The sequence below is a fragment of the Excalfactoria chinensis genome, chromosome 3 (assembly GCF_039878825.1).
Source record: "Excalfactoria chinensis isolate bCotChi1 chromosome 3, bCotChi1.hap2, whole genome shotgun sequence".
Lineage (NCBI taxonomy): Eukaryota > Metazoa > Chordata > Aves > Galliformes > Phasianidae > Excalfactoria > Excalfactoria chinensis.
The window spans coordinates 75,885,340-75,902,013 of NC_092827.1; the positions used below are offsets into that span (position 1 = coordinate 75,885,340).

General features: G+C 49.4%; 1 protein-coding gene and 1 long non-coding RNA gene across 5 annotated transcripts; both read left to right on the forward strand.

Annotated features, from left to right (window-relative positions):
• The first annotated feature begins 122 nt into the window (after positions 1-122).
• LOC140250533 (uncharacterized) lies at positions 123-1,404 on the forward strand. Its single transcript, XR_011903199.1, has 3 exons — positions 123-317; positions 468-545; positions 865-1,404. It is a non-coding gene; the product is annotated as an uncharacterized lncRNA (long non-coding RNA).
• A 949-nt stretch (positions 1,405-2,353) lies between these two features.
• ABCC10 (ATP binding cassette subfamily C member 10) lies at positions 2,354-16,673 on the forward strand. Of its 4 annotated transcripts, none has more exons than XM_072332727.1 (22): positions 2,354-2,396; positions 3,053-3,248; positions 4,132-5,500; positions 6,441-6,668; positions 6,908-7,064; positions 7,662-7,801; positions 8,001-8,080; positions 8,228-8,399; positions 8,982-9,080; positions 9,292-9,481; positions 9,848-9,925; positions 10,301-10,492; positions 10,915-11,050; positions 11,424-11,619; positions 11,693-12,036; positions 12,208-12,377; positions 12,687-12,847; positions 13,248-13,501; positions 13,819-13,964; positions 14,430-14,527; positions 14,720-14,832; positions 16,179-16,673. In XM_072332727.1, exons 2-22 carry the CDS (start codon positions 3,088-3,090, stop codon positions 16,312-16,314), a joined length of 4,620 nt encoding a protein of 1,539 aa, XP_072188828.1. In that variant the 5' UTR covers positions 2,354-2,396; positions 3,053-3,087; the 3' UTR covers positions 16,315-16,673. The 4 variants fall into 4 exon arrangements, with proteins under 4 accessions (XP_072188828.1, XP_072188829.1, XP_072188827.1 ...); XM_072332728.1 differs by lacking the exon at positions 2,354-2,396 and adding an exon at positions 2,523-2,655 and having other exon boundaries at positions 16,179-16,458; XM_072332726.1 differs by lacking the exon at positions 2,354-2,396 and adding an exon at positions 2,604-2,732 and having other exon boundaries at positions 16,179-16,458.
• Position 16,674: the final 1 nt, after the last annotated feature.

The window sequence follows — 16,674 nt, forward strand, 5'->3', positions numbered from 1 at the left end:
CCCGAGCCGCCACCCCCCCCCCCACCACCAGTCGCGCGCGCTCGGGGGGGCGGGGTGAGCGCGGCAGGGGGCGGGGAAGGAGAGGCGGGACTCGGGGACTCCCGCACAAAATGGCGGCCGGGGGTCAGGGCGGGGAGTGGTGCGGCGCGCGGGTACTTGTGTAGTGAGTTTACCTCCGTGTGTGCACCGGGTAACAGCGATAGGGTGGAAGGTAGCGGCCTCGAGTTGCGCCAGGTTCAGGTTGGGTACGAAGAGAAATTTCTTGTCGGGAGGAGTGATGCTGTCCTGTAATTAGCAGCGGCTAAGTAGGACGTCAGGTTAGTGGGTGGAGGTCTGTGTGGTACTGTCGGTGTTTCCGCATGTAGCTGCGTGCCGGAGCTCACCCCCTGCTCGGGGCTTTTACCGGGCAGTGCTTGGTGTTGTCACTGCAAATAAAGCTGGAGTCCCCTCTTGGTTATGTTGAGCAGTGATTGAGGATCTGTTGGTGCCAGGAGGTAAATAAAAGGTTGGCTTTTAACGAAACTTCACTGCTGATTGCTTTGAAGGTTAGTAAAGCGAGTTAGTGAAATATGTGATAAAAACAGTGACTTGATTATAGATCTATGCACGGCGAGGTTCACAGTAAATAGCAGGGTATCCTAAATTGATGTGTATGTACAGGTGCAAAGTGTACTCTTACAGATGCACTGAAATATGTGGCTCCTGTGAGATACCTTAGCGCCCGTGCCTGTGAAACAAATGTCTCATTAAAACATATATAAGAAATGAGGTGGCTGGAAGGAGAATGAGCTTAGCTTATAGTTAAAGCTTCCTTCTTCTCAGTGTTAGAACAGATACTTGTAATATGCTGTTATTCTTCTGCAGGCACTAATTGAGACCAGCTACAGCAGGATGACTTTGTGCTGGTATCCGTCTGTGGGTAGCCTTGAGGATCCGGAGGACCTGAGAGGTGCCCCAACCCAGGGGAGATGCTGGTCACAGCTTGTTGCGATCCAGGAGAGTTTTACTTGGAAGCATAAATAGTTATTTTAGTTGACTCTTGTCAGGTACTTTTCCATACCAGAATTACAGGTGTCTTGGGATACAGATTTTTGGAAGATTCCCAGCATATACTGCAAGTCTGCCTCCTGTGCAAGGAGGATATAATGGTACTGGAGGTAATTAATGCTGAACTTCTTGCAGCTGAGTCCCCTAAGCAACACATGTCATTACACTTGAAGAGGCACAAGGTTGTGCTTCCTGGTAACTACAGAGCTGATGTATGTTTGGAGATATCTCCTCTGTTTGGATGACACAGTATAAGAGCAGTCACTTACGGTAGGGAGTATACTGTTATCTCACACACATTCTGATTCTTCATTGAAAGAAACAGCACGCTTTCTTGCCTCAGTGTTGAATATCTATGTCAAGCACTCCATTATATTAACTGAAATAGTAAACAGCTGGAAGAAAGCAGATTGACTTACTTGGTCTTGGACATCTTTTCCATCCTGTTGCTTTCTTTACATCAGTTTCAAAAAAAAAAAAAAGAAAGTTTTGAGCTTTGGTTTCAAAACAGTCAAAGGTAAATAAATGAATAAACAACCAGGAAACCCAGTAAACTGTTGGGTTTGTTTTTATCAGGGTTTTACATGATGTTACACATACAGTATATAATAATCTTTTGCATTCTTAATTCCGAAACATTAAATTATTCAGGGTCAGAAGTTGAGGGACCAGAGGGTACTGAAATCTCCTGTGGGGGGCAGAGAACCAGTAAAGCTTGACCAAAAGGACAAATAAATGAATCTTCTTCTCACATGGCAACAAGGAGATCAGAGAACAGTGTGGTGTGAAAGGAGACCCTGAGCTTGTGTGGGATTCCTCTGGGGATTGGTAGGCACCCAGGTGGGTCTTTTCATGCCTTGTCCTTCGTAAACCCACAGCAGAAATCCTTGTGGCGCTGCCAGCTGCTACACCTTTGTCTCCTCCTACTTCTGTCCAGGAAACTATCTTTAGAGGGTACTGTAGCCTCCAGCCGTGTGCTCTCATCTCTGCTGCCTCACTGCTCTGGCCAGCTTGCTCCGTATACCCGGCAGGGATGTCACTGGCATTCTGCTTCCTCAGCACCCCGCCGATAACGCTTGTAAGCTCAGAGAACGCTTTATTGCCTCTCCGAAGAGCTGTGTGTTGGAAGTAAAATTTATTACCGGTGACGAATTATTATCAGAGATGCCCGAATTTCCCTTCGTACGAGCGCGTACGGAGGGACGGCTTGTGGAAACGGGTAACTCGAGCACCTATGAAGTCAGCAGTAGCAGCGCGTCCTCCCGGCCGCTAGGGGGCGCGCAGGTGCCACTTCCTTCTCTCTTCCACGTGGGCAGCGCGGAGCCGGGGGAGGGCCGGGCCTAGCCGAGGTACGGTAGGGGGCAGGGGTCAAACTTGGACGTGCGGCGGCAAAGCGCCGCTATGCCGTCCCCTCGCGGGGCTGCCTGCCTCGGGGCGGTGTTGGGGGGGACCTGGAAGAGCCGGCGCTTGGCTGTGTTTGGTTGGATGGTGTAAGACCCGGAACGGCCCGCGTGTGCTTCAGTCTGCAAAGCAGAGCACGGAGCCCCAAATCCTGCCGCTTTCCCAGCCCTCCTGCACGGACGCCGGCGCACTGGTGTGAGCTGGATGGTGCGTGCTGTTACGTGCTGCTTTAAGGAGCACCGCCTCTGTCCGTGCCCCTTTGAGGATGTGTAGAAGTAAAACTGGTATGTAGTAGATGTTTTGAGGCAGGATGCAGGCGTGGCAATGCTTCCTGATGTTAATTTGGCAGGGTGGCCAAAGCTCTTGGCCTGACAGTGCAGCAAGTACAACGTTCCCAGAGCAATGAAATTGTGGGGTGGCTGCAAGCTCGAGCTCGAGCTTGCTTGGTTTGCAGAGCAGCTGATAAGATGCCAGGTGTGCAATAGCCTGGACTGCCTGACCCAGGAAGCTGTTTCTGGTCCTATGTTCATTTCTTATCACAGTCCACCCTGAGTGGGGCTGTGCTCGTCCCGTGCCTCATGTCGTTTGCTCTTTTCAACCTCAGGAGCTCCATCGCTCATGTTCAGTTCCCACTGAAGGATGGAAAACATCCTGGCTGGCTTGTGTGGGACCAGCCCAGAAGATCCACTCCCTGTGTGGGTTTGTGGCAGAGTTGGCCATTGCTTTAATCAGCTGGCGTTGAACGTGGTTCCTCATGTGATCCTTGCTGCGGTCAGCGCCTGCTTCCTTGGCACTCCAAGGTATGAGGACTCACTTGTCTGGCACTTGGTTATTATGCAGGACTGGAGGCGGGGTGGAAGGGCTGGAAATTAGTTCTCCTGGAATGTGCCATGTATATCATTAGAGAAAGGCACGGTATTGTAATGCCATTACAATTGTCAGCATCTGTCCTAATTCTGAGTACTGTGTTCAGCTCTGATTGCTCCCTTGCAGAAAGGTATCCAGAAGGAACAGAGGGTACTGAGAATACAATAGCAGAAAATAGTGAAAAGAATTGTAGTGAATGAGGGTTGTGGAAACTGGAAGTTTTCTTGACAGGGATTTAAATACAAGGTGGTATGGAAGGTTTATGTGAGTTCAGTTACATAAAAAATAGTTTTCCTGTTTACTGTCGTCTTGAATTAGTGAGTATAACAACGTTCGCTGATACTGAAAGGCCCCGAATGATAATGAAATCTTTTGCTGAGCAACAGATTGGACTTTACCTAGACAGCATTATTGAAAGCAGGAGAGAGGAGATGATCTTTCTCACAAAGGTGAGGGCAATCTTGGTTTAGAAATGTGACACAGAATTTGATCATCTGAAGGTTAAATATACTTCTCTGTTAATCCTCAAGGACTGGAGCCACACTTGACTACAAAATATCACAGTTTGCAAACAAATTTCTGTAGAGAAAGGGTGCTTTCTATAGTATCAGAATCTCTAGTGTTGGTTTTTATTGACCTGATCTAGTTTAACAGTGTCTACAGTCTGATTAAGTTAGATACCTAGGGAACTGAATACAAGGAGGATAAGTAAGAATGAACGGATAAAGGAAGGATGAGTGAAGGAAGAAAGGTGAGTGCTGACAGATGTGATGGAATATCAACTGTGAAGATTTTATCTGTTCTTTCCTCCTCTAGATCTGGCTCTGCGTTGTCTCACAGGCGAGGCTGGAGATGCAGAATTGCCATATCGTTTGTACTTGCTGGCTTACTCCTCGCTGATATAATCCCGGCTGCCATTTCTCAGCAGGAGCTGGGCCCTGTATACCTGGAAGTGTTATCCAGTGGCATTGCTGCACTGACGTGGCTCACTCATGGCCTTGCTCTCGTCATGCTCAGCAGGTCCATTCATAGCTCCACTAGGGGCCCTGCCGCCCTGGCTCTCCTCACTCTCTTACCGCTGCCTTCCCTCCTCATCACACTGGTGTGGTATTGCCAAAGTGGGACAGCTTGGTCTCCTGCCCACCCTGCTGCCTCCTCCAGGTTCACCATTCTCTGTCTGCAGCTGGCCTCCCTGCTGACTTATGTGATTAGCTACCTCTTACCCGCTGCTGATAGGCATGAATTCTTCTCCATCAACAGCTCCTGGCAGCAGGATCAGCTCATCTCAGAGTCAGAGATCTCAGCATCAGATCAGCAGGGAGTGGCAGAAGATGGTGAGAGCTGGCTCTCACGCTTCTTTTATGCTTGGATGAACCCTCTTATGAAACGTGGCTATCAGTGGAAGCTGAACCAACCACAAGATGTCTGTCTGCTTCCTCGAAAGCTTCAGGCTGCCAGGGTCTGTGATCAGTTCTATGCCTGCTGGCAGAAGAAAGCAGCTATGCACCAAGTAGAGGAGGAGACGGTGTCTCTTACTAGCCCAATCATTGCTGGAGATGATGGCAGTAGCAATGTCCTGGACAGGTCGCACCATGCCCAGGAGGCTGTGCGGCTCCTCTCAGTGCTTCATGCAGCATTTGGGCTTCGTTTCTACTCTCTGGGACTTCTCAAGCTGGCTGGTAGCCTGCTCGGTTTCTCAGGCCCTCTGCTTCTCAACCTGCTGGTGAACTTCATGGAGTCACGGCAGGAGCCCTTGAGCCACGGGGTGCTCTATGCTCTTGGGCTCTTTGCTGGCTCCTTTGTGGGTGCACTTTTGCGGAACCAGTTCAGCTATGAGGTGCAGAAGGTGACGCTTATGGTGCGAGCTGCCGTCATCTCTGCCATCTACCGCAAAGCTCTCCGTGTTGGCAGCACCAGCCTTTCCCGCTTCACTGTGGGTGAAATCGTCAACTTCATGAGCACAGACACCAGTAGGTTGGTCAACTTCTGTCTCAGCTTCCACGAGGTGTGGAGCCTGCCCTTCCAGTTTGCCATTACACTCTATCTCCTTTACCAGCAAGTGGGTGTAGCCTTTCTGGGAGGCCTGGCCCTGGCACTGCTGCTTGTGCCTATAAACAAGCTCATAGCCAACCGCATCATGATGAACAACGCGGAGATGCTGAAGCACAAGGATGCACGGGTCAAGGTGAGGGGGAACAGGTGGCTCAATGAACTTGTTATTATATTTTCTCCCCATTTGTCCCTGGAACGTTGGCTTTTTAGCTGCTTGCAGTGAATTTCAAGTGGCTGTACTGAATAATCACTGTTGGGAAAAGTGTTAGAGGGGCTCAAAAGTGTTTCAGTGTAAAGTACGTTCCTCACCCGCAAGATAGTGAATCTCCAATACTTGACTTGCCACCTGGGCAAATTGAAGTTCGCTTGCAAGGGTTGTCTTCTGCATGCAGTAGTTGAGGCATGGCTCCTGATTGCTTCGTTTAGACATGCTTCCATCCCATTACTTCAGTAATGCTGTCAATGGTTGAGGTATCTTGCAATCTGGACAAATGCAGTGATTGTGGATGTCGTGGTTTCATTTCACTCTAGCTTGGCATCCTCAGTCAGCTTTTCCACAGCTGTTTGGAACTACTGAAATATTTATCTTCCTGACAGAAGATGCATCTAGTAGTACAGAATGTGTTGGACCTCCTCCAGCTGTTTCAAGATGAGTTTGCTAAGCATCTCTCTTGTTGCTTTTCTTTCATGTCAGGCACAGACACATTTCGGCTTGCTCTGTGCATGCTGATGTGAGAGCAGGAGCAAGAGGGGAATGTGTTGCAGAGATACCTCAGTTGCTGGATGTGAGCCTGCTTGGCTTTGGATGCAAGCTAGCTGGGAAGTTGTATAGTATTTTGCCTTTTTGTGAGCCTTTCAGGCACAAGTAGCTGAGCAAGCTGGTGGAATGAATGAGAGCAAAGTTCTCAGCAGCTGCCACTTGAGTTTATATTTCTGTTAGCAATAAATGTCTCCTGGTCTCTGAAGCCTGGCCCTTAAGCAGGGGTCAACTGCAAACCTGAACACAGCCCAGATGCCTAACTGACATTTGATGTGTTAAGCAAATGCTCCATGCTTTTTCTCTATGCCTGCAGCTAATGACGGAGTTCCTAAGTGGCATCCGTGTTATCAAGTTTTATGCCTGGGAGAAGCACTTCAGCACCAGGATAAATACCTGCCGAGCTAAAGAGCTGCAGAAGTTGCGAGCCATCAAATACTTGGATGCTGTGTGTGTTTATCTGTGGGCAGCACTGCCGGTTGTTGTCTCCATTGTCATCTTCATCACCTATGTCCTGATGGGTCACCAACTCACTGCCACAAAGGTGGGTGAAGGAGGAGATCCCAAGTGACAGCACTGCTCACTGTAGGCAGGAGAGCTCCCAATTTGTCTCTTGCAGAGGACAATCTGCAGTGGGGCTGCATCCCTGAGGCATCTTTTCTGGAAAGTGATCTCCCCATGTCTCCCCACAGCCTTTTGGGCTCTCACTCCTGAAGCCATTTGGAGAATACAAGATGCAGGGAGGTATTGCGTTTGTTCATGGTTGTTTCCTTACCTGCACAGGTGTTCACAGCATTGGCCCTTGTGGGGATGCTCATTCTCCCCCTCAACAGTTTCCCATGGGTGTTGAATGGGACTTTGGAAGCCAAAGTTTCCCTGGATCGGATCCAGCGTTTCCTTGAACTCATGGACCAGGATTTGGAATCGTATTATGCCCTAGGTAATGGCAAAGGATGCTGGCAGGGTTGGGACCCTGGGCAGGAGACATTTGGAGCAGAGAGCTGAGGTGTGAAAGGCAGTGTTGGAGGGTAGCCATGCACGACTTTACCAAACATAGGCCACTGCTTGTCCTCAAAGAACCCCACCACTAGTGTGCCTTTGAAAGAAACTGCTCCCTCCTCCATCCAAAGCTCTTCTGATAATGAAGCCATCAAAAACCTCAGCTTTGCCTTGGCAAGAAGGCATGAGTGCCCTCTCCTGAGCCATCACAACTCTGTTTTTCTCCTTCCTTGCCTTATGCTAGCTCCCTGCCATTCTTTCACCTTCAACAATAAAACCAGATTATCCTCACAGTGTCTCACTGAGAGCCAGCAGAGCAGCCTGTGTTTCTGCTGGGAGTTGGAGAATGGAGGATTGGAGGAAATGAGGTGTAAGTTTAAGGGCAAGTCAGTTGGCAAGTGTCTTATTTTGGGGTTGGGTCCAGGGCATCCTGGCTGTGCTCTGTTTCTGCCTCTTGCATTTGGGAACAAAGCTGGTAGTATTCATGATAGCAGGTTCTCACAGGCATTCTCACTGTAGTGCTGCTTCTTCCTTGCAGGTAATCCTTCAGGTACGGCTTCTGCTTTAGATATAAGAGGTGCAGATTTTTCATGGGTACCAGTCAAAGAAGAAAGCACCAGCCATCCCTTATCCACTGGCAGTCTGCAACTGCACATTGAGAACCTCTCAGTGAGAAAGGTGAGCAGGAATGCGGGAGGAAACATAAAGATGGCATCAGGGTGGCACATTTTCCTGGTTTTACAAGCCATTTATGAATATTTTCTCTTGTGCCTGTGGTACAGTACATATATAATGTCTTTCAGAGCTGAGATGGACTGGAGGAAGTCCGTGCTATGTATTAGCGTATCAAGTTGGTCCTTTTCATTTCCCTTTACAGGGAATGCTCCTGGGAGTTGTTGGGAAGGTTGGCTCTGGCAAGAGCTCTCTGCTTGCAGCTATCACTGGAGAACTCATTAAGTAAGTAATATAAAGACTTCTCCTTGTCTGGTTCTTCCACTCTGTGGCAGGCAGGGACCATTGAATGCTACTCTTATTTACTGGTCATTCTGATCTACCGACAGTTTACCTTTAACGTCATTCTGTCTACCCCTGGTGTGCTTGCAGACAAGGTGGACAAATATATATTTGTGACCTGGAGCAAGGATTTGGTCTGGCCACACAGGAGCCTTGGATCCAGTTTACCACTGTCCGTGAGAACATCCTTTTTGGGCGACAGTATGATGCCAGGCTGTATGAAGAAGTGGTGGAGGCCTGTGCCCTCTCTGAGGACCTGAATGTGAGTGCCTGAGCTGTAAAACCTCTTGGGCTTCCTCAGCCATACGTTCCGCCTGATATTCACTGTGAGGAGTTCTCATTCTTGCAGGCTTTAACCTGCTTTTCCAGTGTCACAGTCACAAAGCTTAGCTGTGATTAACAGTCCCAGACTATACCCAGCTCCAGTTTTCTTTAAGGTTCAAGATCGCTCTGTTAGCACTTAGGTTGGTTTCCTCAGTGCTAAGCTAAAAACTCTTGATTCTGATGAAAGATATTCCATCAGAGCATTGACTGCTAGGTTTTTCAACCAGATCTATCAGCAGCTGATGCTTTCTGGATCAGAGGGGCTGAGTTTGTGGTCATCAGTAATGCACGTATTGTACATTTGAAGCTTGTGGCTATGTTAGCCAATTAACTTGCTGTTAGACCTGGTGAGAAGCTAGCCTCCTCCTCTGAGTTTATAACATAGTCTGTGAGTTTCTGAAGTGCCAAGTACTAGGAGCTCCTAATTTGCTTCAGAGTCAGGAGAGAGATCTCAGTGTTCTCATCTTTAGTCTGCAGTGGATTCCTATACCTTTTAAACAGATTTTCTTGAATGTTTCAGATTTTACCTGCAGGTGACCAGACAGAGGTGGGTGAAAACGGTGTGACACTCAGTGGGGGTCAGAAGGCTCGAATAGCCCTTGCCAGGGCTGTTTATCAGGTAAATAGCAAAGCAGTTCTGCTGCGCCTTGTGCCAAGTTGATTGTAAAGTTGGAAGCATGCAGATGTACGGTGTGCTCTGGCTGCGTGCCTTAAACCACTTCATGCTGGCCAAAAGTTGCTGGCAGTGTGCCACGCTGAAGCACTTCTCTCCGGTATTGCCTGTTCAGGCAGGGCCAGGAGCTTGTCCTTGTCTTTGGTCTTTTTCTCAGGAAAAAGAGCTTTACCTCCTTGATGATCCCTTGGCTGCAGTTGATGCAGATGTAGCCCGTCATCTTATGCAGAAGTGCATTCTTGGAATTCTCCAACACAAGACCAGAATCCTTTGCACCCATAGGACAGAATTTTTGGAAAAGGCCGATGCTTTGTTGTTGATGGACAATGGCAGGATAATCAAGACAGGTACGGCGGCTTTCTTCACAGGCATCCACTTGTGCCAATTTGGAGTGGCTTGAGCAAAGATGGCCATTAGGGAGTAGGAGTAACTGGTGGAGAACCCAGGGAAGGCTAAAGAGTTTGAGGACACTGCAGGTGGGCAAAGAAGGCTGTGTGGAAGGGAGCATACACATTCATGGATACAGACATAGAAAGCTGATAACACAAAAGGCTATGGCAGGGATAGATGGAGAAGAACTTTAAAGAAAACAGTTGCTGTGGGAGAAAATAGAGAATGTGATGAGATCATACCTGGGTCATTTCATAGCAATGATCAGGAAGAATCATTGATTTATCTCAGGCTCTGAAACATGTGCATGTCTTTCTTTGCAGGCCCACCAGCTGATATCCTGCCTCTGGTGGAATCTGTCCCCAGATTCAAGGATATGAACAAGAGGCGGAATGATAAAGGTCTGCACCGCGCAATTTTGGGGGTGTCTGGGACAATACAGGCCATCTGAGCACCCAGACAGAACCTATACATGATGGCTTTTGGCCTTGAAGCAGAGCTCTCACTACCTATGGCAGAGCTGATCTGTGGGTATTGTGTTCAGAGGGGAAGAGAAGACCATTAGCTATTGGTCTGGAACAGTGTTTGAATCTGCTTTTCCATTTGTGGTTCAAATCTGGGTGTGAACCTTCTAGCGTTGGTGCACCTATCACAAAAGGGCAGAGAGAAGGGAATAAGTCTTCTTCATAGCCTTGACTTGCTCTGTTGGCATCAAGGAGCAGCTGCAGGAGGTACCAGTGTGATGCTGACTTTTGTGTTTGCTTCTGTACCAACAGACTCTGATGAGCAGGGCCAGGAAGAAGCTATAGAGACAGAGGCAGAAGAATCATTGCAGGACAAATGTCTCCTCCACAAGGAGGAGGAGAAGAAAGAAGGGGCTCTGGATTTTCAGGTCTACAAGGCATATTGGTTGGCAGTGGGCAGCTGCTTAGCACTATCTATCCTCCTCTCACTGCTCCTGATGCAAGGTGAGGCAATGACCCAAGAGCACATCTCTCTTTAAATGTTCCTGTCCTTCTTGTTCTTGGCTGTATGGAGTCCAGGGAAATTAAACAGAGGTTTGATCATTCTCCCCACACCAAGAAGAATGCTTTTCCACAAACTAAAATAGTATGTTGGGAATGGTGGGAGAAGATGTGGGAAAAGGATCTGGCCTCTCATTTGCTGCTGCAGTTGTGTGTGTCTGTTCCTTTAGCAGTTCCTTTTCACCACTGCAGATCATGGCAGTTCTCTTGTTCCTGCTATATTAGTGACAGTGTAGAATGAGGTCAGGGAAGACTGGACGGGGCAGTGTGACAATAACAGAAATTACACAGCTGCTTCCCTTCCAACTTTTCTGCTTTGCTGACTTGAAGACTGAATCCTTTATGCAGTCTGTCTCTCTCCGTAGCATCCAGAAATATCTCGGATTGGTGGCTCTCACACTGGATCTCCAGCATATCCCAAACAGCAAATACATCTGTGATGGTCTTTTCAACTTCCCTGCCTTCCACAAAGCTGCTTCTCTTCTCCGTTGTTGGGCTTGTGTAAGTGAACGCTGGGCAGGAGATGCTGAAGGAAGCACACTCATTACTTATTTTGCCCTTGTGCATTTCCTGTGAGTACCCTTCTTAAGACCATCCCATTGCAGGCAGGGGATTTGTAAGACTGCTTTGAGAAAGAAAGAATTGAAATCTCTGGCCAGGCAGGTGATATATGAGGTGCCTGTAGAGCCCATAACCTGATGGAAGGCCTCTGGCTGCGTGGTAATCAGCATTTTTCTCGGCAGGGCAAAAGAGGAGTATCAGGCTCAAGTATCCTGATTTCCCCTCGAGTCTGCTTTTGGGTTCTGATGCCCTGAGTGTAACTTCACTGCCACGGGGACCTTGGCAGATTCATAATCCTCCTTCTCTGTCCTAGCTCCCCGATTCAAGCTCTGGACACAGCCCCAGCCCTTTCCAATGCTTCGGTGAATGTGAATTTCTACCTGACAGTTTATGGGGGCATCGCAGGGGCCAACTCTCTCTTCACCATTTTTCGCGCCTTCCTCTTCGCTTATGGCACTATCCGTGCTGCCGTTGTCATTCACAAGCGACTGCTCCAGAGAGTTATAAAGGTAATGGTCATAAAATTCAATACAAGACAGAGTTCCTGCAGGTCATTCTGCTTTCTTGATTCTCTGTTTCTAGGCCACAGTCACCTTCTTTGATACGACACCAACAGGCCGGATCCTGAACCGCTTCTCCTCAGACCTATACTGTGTGGATGACAGCTTGCCATTTATCCTTAACATTTTCTTGGCCAACATGTATGGGCTTTTGGGCATGCTGGTGATAATCACCTATGGTCTCCCTTGGATTGGCCTGGTCTTACTCCCTCTGGCTGCTCTCTACTTCTCCATCCAACGCTATTACCGGCGCACATCCCGGGAACTCAAGCGCCTTTACAGTGTCACCCTGTCTCCCATTTACACTCATTTCTCAGAGACTCTCTCAGGACTGAGCAGCATCAGAGCCATGCGGGCAACACAGAGGTGAGTGGAAGGAAAGAGCACCTAGAGGGGCCGAGTTTTGGCTTTATAGATCAGGGTCATCCTAACATGGAGCTAGTTACATGGTGGCAGGAATGCCTGTGATCTTGGGCGGTAGCAATGAGAGCTGATTGGTGCACAGCCTGATATGAGCTTCTGTTGTTCTTCCACCAGGTTTGAGTTAGAGAATGAACTGCGCCTAGAACAGAATCAGCGCTGCCTCTTTGCCAGCAACACAGCAATGCAGTGGCTGGACATTCGCTTGCAAATGATTGGGGTTGCTGTAATTACAGCTATTGCAGGAATTGCCATCATCCAGCACCAGAAGCAGCTAGGAAATCCAGGTAGACTGCCGGGGATTTTCTTTGCCCACCCTTAGACTGTGGCCCAGGGCTTCCTCTCAGCCCAGAGTTGCACGTCTCTGTATACCAGAGTAAGATCCAGAGTTTCTGTTCCTTGTCACTCTGCATGTTGCCCACAGTGTGATGCTTTGGCTCCTGTTGCTGATTTTACACGTCCCCATCCAACAGGAAGATCCCAGACTCCAGAGTGATGACTTCTCTCTTGTTTTGTGTTATTTTTTTCTTTGTCCTAACAAGATCCCAGCTCCTTCCCTGCCATGAACATCCTCGCTTATGCTTTTGTCCTTTCAGGACTTGTGGGCCTGGCACTCTCGTATGCCCTGTCTGTCACAAACCTGCTCTCAGGCCTCATTTCCAGCTTCACTACAACAGAAACCATGATGGTGAGTGTGGAGCGCACAGAGGAATATACCACAGACATCCCCGTGGAGCCCCAGGATAAACTGGTCCAGGTAAAAGCTGGTTTCAGGAATTAGCCCATCTTCTGGCCCTGTGCCTTGTGGTTTCTTCCTGGGGGAGATCAAAAGGTTCCACTGAGTGTCTGGAAAGCACTCATCCAAAGAATCTGTTTCAAACATTCATCCTTTACCAGCGCACCCCTGGGGGGATAAACCTTAGGCAGGAGTTGTTGAAGGCTAGAGTGGTGAAAAAGGGTGAAAAAGCAGAAGGGGGCATTAGGGCTGAGCTGTGAGTGGGGGAAAAAATTGTAGGAGACAGATCTGAACTGCACCTTGAATCTGTTCAAAAGCCAAGCAATCATCCAAAGCAATGTGTGAGACTTGGCCTGTGTGGAGATGGGGCTGAAGATGACAGTCACATTCATCCTGTGTCTTTCTCTGGTACCTCTCTTAGGTTGCTGCTGACTGGCCTAGCCAAGGGCTTGTGGAGTTCCAGCAGGTGATCCTGGCCTACCGAGTAGGCCTTCCCAATGCGCTTGATGGAGTGAGCTTCACCGTGTACCCTGGAGAGAAGGTGGGGATTGTGGGTCGCACAGGATCTGGAAAATCCACCCTTTTCTTGGCACTGTTCCGCATGCTGGAGCTGAAAGCAGGCCGTATTCTCCTGGATGGTGTTGACAGCCGGCTGGTGGGCTTGGAGGACCTGAGGTACAGAGGGCTGAGCAAAGCAGGGGGCAGCCCATCATGAAGGGGGTTCTGGAAGCTGAGAGCTACCACTGGTTGGATGCCAAAAGGAAGAGTCAGGAGGAAAGGGCTTCCTCTCTTGTCTGTTGCAGTTTCTCATGAGTTGCTTTGTTGTTTCTGTAGAACTATGCTAAGGGAACCAAGTTGAATATGTGGCCCAAGCCCTGTCTCTGTGCCTTTAAGACATGCAGACAAGGCATGCCGGGGGGAAAAAAATTAAATAGGCCATTGCTTTTCTGCAGAACTCACCCCACGTGCCTTCAGCTGTCCTTTGCTTGCAGATCTAGACTGGCCATCATCCCCCAGGATCCATTTCTATTCAGTGGCTCAATCCGAGAGAACTTGGACCCTCAGGGAAAACGGACAGATGCGGAGCTCCATGAGGTGCTAGAGCAGTGCCACCTGCGGGATGCTGTTACCCAGATGGGTGAGTCTGGAGTCAGCGTGGAGAGGTTGGTGGGCCCTGCTACTGGGAGAGGAGAGAAAGCTCCCAGTTAGGAAGCTGAGGAAATGGGAGCGGGTTGATGTGGTACAGAATTGGTTCGATGAGGAGCCACTAGCACCAGTGGGAAAAGGCCAGTGAGACCACAATGACTTTCCCAGAGATTCAGTAAGAGTCTGTCAGGTGATGGATTGGGTGGCAGAATCTTGCTGATCCACCTGGACACCAGTGGATGCTCAGGCAGAGCTTCAGAGAGATGCCGTAGCCCTGGTTCTAGCAGCACATCTTGTGTCTGCCCAATGTTGCTTGCATCCAAGCAGAAGGGCTTTGACTGAAATACTTGGGACTGAGCAAGATTGGAAATTTGAGTGCTGCTGGGGGAAAAAAACAGACCTGGGGAGTTGTCTACACAGGGTGTGATGTGGTAACCGCTCAGCTTGACCTCTGCAGGTGGATTGGACAGTGAGCTGGGAGAAAGAGGAAAGAATCTGTCTGTGGGTCAGAGGCAGCTGGTGTGTCTGGCAAGAGCACTCCTGACACAGGCCAAGGTGAGTGCCTGCCTCCATCAAAGAAAGGAGTGTGTTGCTGATGGCCGTGTTGGTACAACAGGGCAGGGTACTCCAGGAGTGGGGTGTGGTGGTGATGGATGACCTGTGCTACCTTGTCGCACTGTCCCTTGATGTAGATTGGGGTCTTCCCAGTGATGCTTGGGTGTCCCCTTCACTCTCTGCCCCTGGCAGGTGCTGTGCATTGATGAGGCCACAGCCAGTGTGGATCAGAAGACGGACCAGCTGCTGCAGCAAACGATCCGCCAGCGCTTTGCTGACAAAACTGTTTTGACAATTGCTCACAGGTATGGAGAAACCATCACTTCACGTGTAAATTCATTCTGACACCGTGTTATGCCCTCAGAGGGAGCAGTGGCTGTGCCTGCCATGCCTGAAGCTTGAGCAGAACATGGTGGTTAAAACGTTATACCTAGAAACTGGGCGACGGTAGAGGGGAAATACTGTATAGCTGATGGTTCTCCTGCTGGGACCAGGGGGTGTGAACTAGAATGTGGTTCTGCCAAGTGGGGGAAGGAGCAGTGAAGAAATATCGTACAGAAGGCAGCAGTTGGACGTATGAGTGAAGCAGGTGGCTCTGGCTCAGTAGAGGGCACTGCAGGACAACTGAAGGCAGAAGGGCTGCAGACAGCTGCTGGCCAGGGGAGGCAGAGCACTTGATAATACTCTTTTCTAGACCCGGGGTATTGGACCCAGCCTGCATCCAATGCTGACAGGCTAGACATTTCCCAGACGGTACGTAGCAGCAGTGCTTGCTCCAAAGCCAAGAGATCTAATGTAAGAGTTGAAGCAGAATATGGACAGTGATGGAGAAGTGTAAAACACAGATGCTGTGGATTCTGAGAAGGGATGGATCGGCTGTGGTCTCTGCCCTGAATGCTCCCACTGTTGCCAAGTGGAAGGCAACCTGGAGGAGGGTCATGCAGTGGGTATGTAGGATGTTTTAAAGGGAACTGCTTCCCAGCACCATATTTACTGGAGAAATAAAAATCAGGCAAGTGGGTGACAGGAGATGTTGTCAAGTGGGAGTGGTAGATAACAGACAGGGTCGGCCAGGCCTTGCAAGGGAATTGAGTGGGTCTTGTTAAGTGGATTAGATGGGGAGATGGGAGATGGGAATGTGATTCCAACACTAGGGAGATTATGCAGAGCTAGAGTAGGAAGGTAAGCGCAGTGTGGGCTGAGGTGTGTGTTTGGGGTGCAGTCAAGCTTTCTTTGATGAAAGAGCAATTACTGAGGAGAACCAGCAGAGGAAGGAGTGACAGGCAGTAAAGCAGCAAGACTGGGTTGGAAGTGACCTCAGCCTCTTTTCCACTTTAAGAGGGGAGGTGATGATGGAATTTTGTACCTGCGGTTATTCCACACCATTCAGTTTTGAGTGAGCCATTAATTGCATGGGCAAACAGAAGCAACTCAATAACTCTGCTGTGAGGATAGAAACATTTTGTATTTCAATGGTGGACAGGGGCTGCCTGGAGAACTGGACTGTACCATGTCCCTGAGTGCATAAGGAGAGGCTCTGTGAATCTTGGTGCTGGGCATGTCTTGGGCCAGCCCTTGACAGCAGGTGAAGCACTGTGTGGAGATCCTCCTCAGCTCCACTAATGTGTGTTTTGGTGTCTGCTGTCCACAGGCTGAACACCATCTTGGACTCGGACCGTGTGCTAGTGATGCAGGCTGGAAGAGTGGTGGAGCTGGACTCACCTGCCTGTCTAAGCAAAAAGGACGGCTCCTTGTTTCAGCGCCTGCTGCACAGCGGGCAGCAGTGACCTCCTTCAGGGGCTGAGGTCAGGCAGCCCTTCTGCATCCGTGTCTGCCTTTCCTCCTGCCTCAGCTGCCAGCCCCATCCCTGCAGGGCAAGGAGCTGCTGAGGTGAGAGGAGGGGTCATTGCTTCCTGCTGACAGTGACTGTCTGTCTCAGGGATGGAAGCATGGCACTGTAGCCTTTCCTTTAGCAGGGAAAATGTGAACTGGTGCTTAGGGCCATGCGAGCCTGGCCCTAAGCAGGGCCCCAAGACTTCCCTTTGTGATTACAGAGGGCTTCTCTGCTCACTGAAGAATCAGTGACTCCTAATCTGAGATTCAGTCTCAAGTATGCCATTTAAAATAAAATGGGAACATTCTTGTGA